The 10,046-nt window shown below is 36.9% G+C and overlaps 3 protein-coding genes across 3 annotated transcripts; 2 read left to right on the forward strand and 1 right to left on the reverse strand.

Annotated features, from left to right (window-relative positions):
* The first annotated feature begins 468 nt into the window (after nucleotides 1-468).
* LOC108861077 (probable inactive poly [ADP-ribose] polymerase SRO2) lies at nucleotides 469-2,333 on the forward strand. The gene is made up of 5 exons (XM_018634904.2): nucleotides 469-1,042; nucleotides 1,123-1,361; nucleotides 1,446-1,579; nucleotides 1,660-1,792; nucleotides 2,142-2,333. The coding sequence occupies exons 1-4, from the start codon at nucleotides 558-560 to the stop codon at nucleotides 1,771-1,773; spliced, it is 972 nt and encodes a 323-aa protein (XP_018490406.2). The 5' UTR covers nucleotides 469-557; the 3' UTR covers nucleotides 1,774-1,792; nucleotides 2,142-2,333.
* A 1,301-nt stretch (nucleotides 2,334-3,634) lies between these two features.
* Nucleotides 3,635-5,508, reverse strand: LOC108854892 (uncharacterized). The gene is made up of 5 exons (XM_018628582.2): nucleotides 5,320-5,508; nucleotides 5,058-5,210; nucleotides 4,499-4,642; nucleotides 4,259-4,405; nucleotides 3,635-4,188 (listed from the first exon to the last, which is right to left on the reverse strand). The coding sequence occupies exons 1-5, from the start codon at nucleotides 5,377-5,379 to the stop codon at nucleotides 3,874-3,876; spliced, it is 819 nt and encodes a 272-aa protein (XP_018484084.1). The 5' UTR covers nucleotides 5,380-5,508; the 3' UTR covers nucleotides 3,635-3,873.
* A 3,229-nt stretch (nucleotides 5,509-8,737) lies between these two features.
* Nucleotides 8,738-10,046, forward strand: LOC108815853 (uncharacterized). Its single transcript, XM_018588407.2, is given in 3 exon segments — nucleotides 8,738-8,979; nucleotides 8,982-9,374; nucleotides 9,377-10,046. Coding segments are annotated over 3 exon segments (909 nt in total). The 5' UTR covers nucleotides 8,738-8,846; the 3' UTR covers nucleotides 9,760-10,046.

Genomic DNA, 10,046 nt, shown 5'->3' on the forward strand with positions numbered 1-10,046 from the left:
TTAAAATGGCTTACCACCAATGACCAATCTGATATTTCTATCTTTTCCGATACTAATAACAAATTATTTTATTCATGTCCAAAAATGTATTTTATTGATCCTGTAGAATATTCTTGTAAACCAGTAGAAAGTTTACACCTTTCATAACAAAACTTAACCACAAAGAAAAATTCAACCAACATTTCTAGTAAGAAATCTGTAATTAAGGAATTTTTTTGGGGGTAAAAGTATAATTAAGGAATTAAAACCCAAGTTTATCAACAAAAATATCATCATAGATGAGAAGAAGATGATGTCATAAATTAAACCAACCATTGCATCCAATAGCAAGTAAACGCAATTAACTGCAGGGGTAATAAAGTCATTACACTCATGAACGAGTGGTTAAAAAAAGAAAATGTCTTGTGGTGCAAGCTGAACGTAACGGCACCGCTTTACAACCGTTTGTAGTATTAGTACTCTGCTTTCTTCTACATTCTCTGATTTGTCCCCTTTCCCAAGAAAACTTCTCTCTCTCTCTCTTCTCTCTCTTCTCGAACTTCCCTTCCCCACTCGTGATGGCGGCGCAGGTCGAGATCGATGACCAAGCTTCCGTCACCGAACTCGATAATGGCGAAATTTTCGATCCCCTCCCCGACGACGCCGATTCCTCCTCCTCCTCCTCCTCCGGATCATCATCATCATCGTCGATTCTCCTCGGCCAAGGAAACCAAGAGCACGACGTCATCAAAGCGTGTTTCCTCTCCGGACTAGGCGCCGCGATCGCCGGCGACACGACGGTTGCGAGCGTGCGTAAGAACTCCGCGGTGGGGATGACGACGAGAGCCAAGCATCTGGCGTTTCGGATCTTCACGGAGGCCGTGGCGAGGAAGAACGGCGGAGATCCGAACGTGAAGTACGGTTGGTACTCCGCTGGTGGCGGTGGTGGTGGCTCGAGAGAAGAGATCGAACGTATCCTCTCGTATGGATTCAGCAGCCGAGAGGTGGATGATTCTCGTGGAGTCGGGATCCATCTCGTTCCTTCTAAGTGCTCTCTCTTCGCGTAAGTCTTTATTTTAATTAATTAATAATCTAATTTAAAATGTGTAGATTGTGATGAAAACGGTGACGTATTGTTTGCAGAGCTGCAAGTGCAGAGCCAGACGGGGAAGGTTTGAGGCATCTTCTCTTATGCCGTGTGCTTCTCGGGAAGTCTGAGCAGATCGTCTCCGGGTCTAAACAGACGCAGCCGAGCTCGGTTGAATTCGATTCCGGTGTGGATGATCTGGAGAATCCGAGGAAGTATGTTGTGTGGAGCTCTGCTATGAACTCGTACATCTTACCGAGTTACATCGTCAGTTTCAAGTCCCCTCGTCTCAGAGGTATATATATGTTTACTTTCAATGTTTTGTGTGTATCTTAGTGGTGAGTGATCTCTAATATGGTTGTTTGTATGTTTCTTTCAGTTATAGGTAGAGGTGCTACTCCGGCAAGACCAAGCTCCCCGTGGGTTAGCTTTGCTGCGCTTATGTCAATGCTGTCCAAGTCTATCGATGCTTCGAGAATGAAATTGATCATGACAACTTACGATGATTTTCGGGTATGTCTTTGTCAACTCGGTTACTGCACGATTCTACACTATCATTGCTTATTGTTCTAATGTGTGTGTTTGTTTTGCAGAAGCGGAAGATTCAGAGAGATCAACTGGTTCGGAAGATGAGACAAGTGGCTGGAGACGACCTTTTGGCTCAGATTATCAAGAGCCACAGAGACAAATACAAGAACAGGGTTTAAGGAAAAGATAGATACAGGGGTAAGCGAGTCTTGTTTAGTAGTTTTTAAAGTTTTGATTTTATATACCGAAGACTGAATGTGCTTTTCATCGGCTTTCTCGTCTAATCAAAAATTAATAGAAAGTTAAAAGTTTGAAAAAGTTTTGTTCTTGTTCTTTCTTATCGAGCAAGGATTGAGAATCATCTTCATTAAGGTGAAAAAGGGATCTTTCTTCTAAGACCTTTTGACGTGTGTTGTTCCAAGTTCCAACTCATGCAAAATTTGTGGCCGTTCGTTTTACTTTCTCATTAAGCTTAGATAATTAAGGTATTCATAGTCCTTTCTAGAAATATTATCATTGACCCTTTTTTTTCTTCTATTACTTCCAGGGAAGTCTAAGACGCGTGGAATCGCTCAAATCAATTGTGGAAACTATATCTGAGAGTTTTCAAGCTCTTATTTTTCTCCTTTCTGATATTAGATGGGACAAACAGAGGATCCCTTATGATATATTGAACTTTGGAAAATTTGTAAAGAGCATTCTTTAACATAGTTAATGAGATTTTCAAAATTTCCAGAACTTTTAAGCAAAGTTTAAATCATAATCTCTCGTTCATTACATCATTTTCAGATTATTGTATCTCCTCCCATTACTTCTCCTACGTAATCTCCATCTCTCCTTTATTGTGTGTCTCTCCGTCTTTTCTCTACTCAATGTACAGTGCCATTTTCTTCTTGATCATCATCATCGTGGCATTCCCCTCTTCCTCGCATCTAATAAGGTCAGATCTGGACGCAATCCAGTTAGAACATTATTGGTTTTATCCCTCAATTTTTTCGAAAGATATATATAGATATAAAATTTTATAATCTTCTCGATCGGCTTTTAGGCAACTTGTGCTTGCATAAACGTTCTGAATCTATGTCTATTAGTTCCGCTTTATAGCTACCCTTAAACACTTCCATGAACATCATTTTCTCTTTTTTCTTTTTTTGCCTGTCCACAAACAAGCAAGAGAAACGAAACCCAAGCAATTTATGTTTCACAACACACACAAAACAGACATGGTGATAAAGTGTTGGTTTAATACTATCTTTCTCTGACACCGACTCATGTTTAACATTATCTGATCTCTTGGATTCGGCCTACTACAATAAATATAATCATAGATTACCTACTCTATACATTTGGCCACTAGTAGTTTATATTGATTTACCTCTTATTCATGGAAATGAAACTGACCTAGGATTTTAGACGTCATAAAGTCAACTCGATTTTCCTAAAACTTGTTGATGAATATAGGAATATATTAAACATCCAAACTTATTAAAAATATTAATCTGGGTATGATCATTTAGGCTTGTTTTTTTTCATGTTTTTTGCTTGATGACTTTACTTAGAGATTTCGCTTAGCTCGTTGATTCCTACTAGCCATAATCTGGATCAATAAGAGCAGAGGTTTGGTAATCTTGATGGTGGTCCACGAATGGACCAAGAAAGTGGTGGCAGATTAAAAATAGGATGTGGCTAAAAGTATTGGTTCATTGTTACTTTTGGCGCAATCTTTCCTTGTCTACTGCTTTACTACATTTTTTCATATCCTTCTCAACATTTTGGCAACCCTTGCTTGCACAAACGGTCTCAATCTACGTTCGGGCAGTGTAATACAATGAAACGAAAAAAGCAATGGAACCTTCAAACAAAAGCAATGGAACAAAACAAATTGTATTTTTGATTTGGAATATAGAAAAAATGAAAATTTGTAAGAATAAGATAACTTTAAAGAGTTGCCTGACCCGCAAGCAACACGTATTGTCTAGTGTTGAATGATTAAGAGGTCAGTTATCTAGATACCTCACTGGTTACACTTTGGAAAAGAAATCATGTGTAACAAGGTTATATTAGAAAAATATGGGGAGACAACAACGTTTAAGGTTTTCTATAAAGTACACAACTGGGTTTATTTTGTATTGTTGCTGTTCATTAAATAAAGGTTTTGACAATTAGTACTCCAACACTCGTATCTAGATAAAGTGATCCGTTATACTAATGTTTAGCGTTTGCGTTTATTTATTTTCTTGCAACATGATATAACGTGCCAAGACCGGAAGTGAAGAGTCTCATATACTTCGGAGAACGGCGCCTCGAATCTGAAGATCTTCCATTAACCTCTTAGTGCTTTTGATGATGACCCGACGGATGTACCAAGAAAACGGCGGCTTATCAAGAGGTTCCATGGGCCTATAAACCAGGTCCAACTTCAATTTCGACGCAATTAGTCCTTTTCCGCCTGAACATTTTCGGTATTCTTTTGGATTTTTTGGTACCCTAGCCGTGCAATATTTATCACTATCTATGTACCATGGCTTTATTTGCAACTGACCCATAAACAATTCCATGTTCATTACATCCTCTCTCGGAATCCTAAATAATGTCTGTCCACAAAACCCAATTTAATTATCTCAAAACTGAACAAGAAGATTGATATTTGTGAAGATTTCTTACGATGAGATCTTTTCGGTTCTCATTGAATACTAGATCTAATGGCATTTTCCCATTCCACCGAAGAAACTTCCATGGCGCAGATTTTTTTACTACCACGACTTTCTCATCCCTTCCATTATCCCTAAGAACCTTGCTTGATTTGACTGACTTCATAAGAAAAATACCATTTTCTGAAGTATTGCTATAATCAGAACTTAACAGGAATGGTACAGTTAGAAGAAAAGAAAACAAGAAAAAAACCAGGATTTTGCGCCTTTTCATTTGTATGAAGTAAGAATATGTTTGGTTGTCGTGACTAGTTATAATATCGAAGACTGTCTCAGGAGGCAATCCTATTGAAAAGTCCATCTTCAAATGGGTTTCACCTATACTCGATTTGGACACCTTCAAACATAAATGATGTAACAAATTTGTTAGATATTCTTCTTATAATACACAGACACCACATGGCTCTTGTATTTCAGACCCTCGACTTAGGGACGTCAACAAAGTACAAGTATAATTAGCTCTGTTGACAAAAAGAAATTGTATACAACTATGAATCGAAAACTGTATTTGATTGTTAGTAAATAAATAAACATTCATTTGTAATGCCTGCTAATTATGCTTTTATTCGTGTATTTTCTCGACTAAAAGCTTTGTTCATGTATCTGTATAATAAATATTGAATTAACAAAAAAAACTGTATGCACTTAAAAATAATTTTAGTACTATCTCACGATCACACAAGGTTGTACATATTGCAACCGTCAAGCCAAATTTAAGTATTGAGAATTCGTATACTGGTTTGTGATCTTACCTTCACGGTAGGAGCATAATCTCGCAGCCATGGCCATTTCTTCTCTTCAGCTCTCCACATCTTTAATTGCCTCTTCGTTTCTTCGCTCTCCGCACTGGTATTTATCTCTGACCCTGGCTTTGATTTTACATTCTTAGATTTCCTGGACTCGGCCTACAACAACAAGCAGAGCGATAACCTAAGTTAATAACTAAACTATATATATTGTATTTCATATTCATTGGACTCTTAAGGGCTTTTTGATTATCGAAATGAAACTTACCTTCGGAGGTTGTTGGCTGTTCAGGTTGATCCAGGCACCAAACCCCGGAAATATACCCATTTATCGGTAATTATGGTCCGCAAATGATACACTTATTTGATCAGAGCAAGAGCAAATGAAGATCCGAATATTTTATATCTTGTGGTTTGAGGTATCTTAAAGCTAGACAACATGCGATATGAAATTGAAAGAATATAATAGTGAGGGACTGGTGGTGCAGTTTACGTATACGTTTTCATACGGCAAAACAAGAAGTGAGCTGCTCCATTCCCGTGAATTCTTGACGTAGAGGCAAGACATACGTGAATAAAGAGGTGATCAAAGGTATTATTTCGTGCTTCCCCTGTTGGCCTGTTCTAACTTATTAAATCATAATGAGATACAAAGTTTGTTACTCTATTTTCATCAGTGTACTTGTTTATTAGTTTTCTAGATTGAACTGAGAGTCTCAGACTTCATATTGAAAGATCAGTCTTTCAAAAGTTTGAATTGCTAGGAATGTATGAAAGCATCGATGGGTTTTATTCTAATTTGAAAACAAGCAGAATCATACGCTTATATAAATAATATATGTACATGACATACTATTAGTCTAATTTATATAAGCTAGAACGAAAGCAAACTATTTTAATTCAGGTTCTACCTGATCGACCAGATTGCATTATCCAAAAATGCTTATTTTTGGGCTTCCAGTTTTTTTTCTTTTAAACATGATCAAACGCACGCAGTCCGCAGCCAGTTCCAAAGAAGCAATAGGCCTGTATATCTGCATGCGCACTTCTATAAACAGGGGCTTCCCTGAAATATTGGGAGTCATAAACATTTTAATATGATTTTAACAAAAAACTTTTTTTCACAAATTTGGAGACCTTTTTCAACATAATTTTTTCTAAAAAAATTGAGGGTCTTAATCCAATGTTTTATTTGGCTATGCTCAAGACCACTCATGTCTATAAGTTTTTCCCCGTAAGGATAAGCTTCGGTCTTCAGTTAGCAGGCAGAGCCACACAAGAGGAGAAATATCATGAAAAGTTGAAAAAGAATACTTAGATGATTGTTCAAGTATAAACCAACTTGCTCATCAAGTCATCTTTCTGATTTCTTCCGTGTAGTAGGGCTAGCAAAACAGGGCTAGCAAAACATGACGGGAGATATTATCTTAGCATATTAGCCGGTATTTGTTAGCTTATATATAGAAATATGATCAACAAATATTCAAATTTTCAGATACGACAATTACTATCTGAATATTTCTACTACTTCTCAAATTATATATTTTTTTTCTAATCACGAAAGGGACTCTACTTGCACATTGTATCAGTTGAAAGTTTCTCATCTTGAGAGAATATTTATTTATGATATTTGAAGAAATGAACCGATAAATGTCAGACCAATATGGCTTCTCAAAGAAAAAGAAAAATCGATAAATATTGTCAGACCAATAATGCTATCTTTGATCAACATCTCTGCATATTAGGTCAGCAACTAAAGAATTAGTTCCTAGCTTCTATTTTTCAACCATTCGTGACTTCTTATTCATATGGTGATAGTTTATAAAATATATATGTGGTGGTCTTTGGAAAGTCTTCAAAAATATCCGACGACAATGAAGAAGTCTTCGACGTTTAGCTGGAACGCCCAAAAGTCATTACTCCAAAAACAACTTTATACATATCGAAATTATAACAGGTAATATATAACAGGTAAAATCTTCTTTAGCATAGAGATAAGATTTGTTTTCTTGGTGTGGTGATCTTTCCTTTTATGTAATATATGTATTATCAAATAAAAAAAACAAAGTTTCAATATTGTAGATCAGATTAGAGCATAGAATATGTTGGTACTACAAGATTTAAAACTAGACGATAGATTTGACCAACTTAGAATTATTTCACTTGTATAATAAACAGCTACTAGTATACAATGTTTATATTAAAATTTCGTGCATCGCCAGGTCTTTTTGTGATAGTTTAGTGATATATTTAAGTGGTGGGTCGTCGATATGCCAAAATAATATTTTCCTCGAGCGATATCTTTTACATACAATTCAACTTATGTGCTAATACCACTCCAAAAACAAAGTGTGGTTGCAATAAACATATTGGACTAGTATTTTTTTTGAGCAAAACATATTGGACTAGTATTATATATAGACACATTTGTTGAATACTATGAGTCTATGAGAAGTCTTCTGACATTTATTAAAAAATAGTTTGTAATAAAACATGTGGGAACCAGTCTTGTTTTATTTTTCTAATCACGTGGGGCTAAACTTGGTTATGTCCCCATGTATAAATGTAGAATAACGGAACCGTTAGTTCCACGCGTTAGTCAAGGTATTCCACCGTTAGTTTTGACTTCTGACCAACGCTGAAGATTGGGTCAACGTCACTTTCGCGCGTGAACGCAAAGGCAAAAATGTCGTTGGGTCAACTTCGAACGGAACTAAACCGTGACATTTTTTTTTCAGAAAACTCTTTTACGAATGTTGAGAGAGAGAGAGACGTGGATCTCAAGACACCTTCCATGTAATTTCCCAACAAGTTTTCAATAACGAAATTACGATTTTACCACTTTGTTTGGAAACGGTGACACGTTGGTGACAATCACAGAGGTAGCTCACCCACTACTTTCCTTAGCCCATCACGCGCCTTTACTTCTAAAGTGAGTAACAACAAAAAGAGAGGCGATCTCATGTATGTATCTAACTTTTACAATGAACTATTTATGAAAATAACAAAATGTAATTCTCCTTTTTGTTTTGAATAATTTGAGTGAAAGCGAATTGGCGATTACTTAGAGAGAAATTAAGAAAAATTAAAGGATTGTACATCTAATTTACCAAATGAAAATTTGTTCATGATATAACTTAACAATTGTAAATCGTATAATTTATATTGTTCATATCATGTTTTATCTGTTGAACATATATATGACTATCGGTTACATCTGTATTTTTCTTATAAGAAAGTGATATATATATATATATATATATATATATATATATATATATTCCTTAGAGTTCTATATAATTTCTTGATGTCTTAAATTTTCGACGTAATCATTAAAAATAACGCAATAAAAGTATCTCTTTAAGATGTGACAAGAAAATCAATTACAGTAGAAAATTTGTACCATTTATAGCAATAAATCACACATTAATAATCTACGTAATCTCTTTAGTCGACTTTTTAATCTACCTAATCAACTCGTTTGTTTTGTTGATATCTAATCTTTGTCAGAATATTATCCGAAAATGATACTAAATTGATAATTTTGGATTTTATTTAAAGAAAATACAATAATGTCGTGGGCCAAAAAGATGAAAAAAAATAAAGGGAGGTTCGTCCGAAGTCGCACTGGGTAAGTTATCTTGACGAGACAACCAACCATATATATATATATACATAGGCTTAATGTGACACAGCTAAAAATTTAAGTCCCATTCTTCTTATTTCACACAGCTGTCCTCACAGCTTTCTTCTAGGGGAGAGAGATAAGAGAGATTTTGTAGCTAATCAACGACGATGGAGGTTGCTTTCTCTTTTTCGCCGCCGACGACGAAATCCATGGACGATGAACAACGCTTAACGGAGATGTCGATGAAGTTGAGCGAGGATTTCACCAATAAGCTGGGATTTTCAGAAGAGGGTGAAGAAATTCGAAACTTGAGAGATCTTGGAGCAAACTCGAAGATTCCGTCGAGTTCGACGATGAAGAGGAAGCAGGTGATGGAGAAGAGGAAGAGGAAGAGGAAGAGGAAGAAGAAGAAGAGTTCTCGTTTGCTTGTGTAAACGCGGAAGGATCTCCGATAACCGCCGAAGAAGCTTTCGAGGATGGTCAGATCCGTCCTGTCTTCCCTCTCTTCAACCGCGATCTCCTCCTCTTTGACCAAAACGACGTCGTTTCGGCGACCGACGACAGCGACAGCGAGAGCGTCCGGCCGCGTCTTAGAAAAGTGTTCGTGGAGGACGGCGAGGGTAAGAAAGCAGAGGAGGGTTCTTTAGTGGGAGCGCACTGCTCGTGGTCGAGTGGAACGGTCGCGGAAGCGTCGCCGAGACTTGCCGGAAGAGCAACTCGACGGGATTCTCGAAGCTCTGGAGATTTAGGGATCTCGTCTTGAGAAGCAACAGCGACGGAAGAGACGCGTTTGTTTTCTTGAACAGTAACGCCGCCGTCGGTGACAAGACTCAGTCTTCTTCTTCGAGGCCGGCGAAATTGACCAGCGAGGATGAGAAAAAGTCAACAAAGACGAAGAAAGGGAAAGAGAAAACGACGTCGTCGGCGTCGGCAAAGAAGACTAAATCAGCGCACGAGAAACTCTACATGAGGAACAGAGCGTTGAAGGAAGAGGTGAAACACAGATCGTATCTTCCGTACAAGCAAGTTGGGTTCTTCACTAATGTGAATGGCCTTAGCAGAAACATCCATCCTTTCTGACAAAATTCGTCAGAATTTTAATATTTTTTTCTTTAAAAAAATTAAAACTGAAAATTTTAGGTTTGTTGGATGTTTTGTTTTTTTTTTTTGGTTTGATTGGAGAAAAAAATGAAATTACTCTTCTTATGGGTCCCTTCTGTTTGGTAGATTGGTTTAATTGATAGCAGAAAGGTGTACCGTTTTCTCTTCACTGTTATATGTGTACTGTGAAGAAGAGCTTGGCTTGTATTAAACCATTTTGTAACTAAATAAATATGTAACTAGTTATACTTGGTTAGTTATCTTCA

This window comes from Raphanus sativus, chromosome 1 (genome assembly GCF_000801105.2).
Source record: "Raphanus sativus cultivar WK10039 chromosome 1, ASM80110v3, whole genome shotgun sequence".
Taxonomy (NCBI): domain Eukaryota; kingdom Viridiplantae; phylum Streptophyta; class Magnoliopsida; order Brassicales; family Brassicaceae; genus Raphanus; species Raphanus sativus.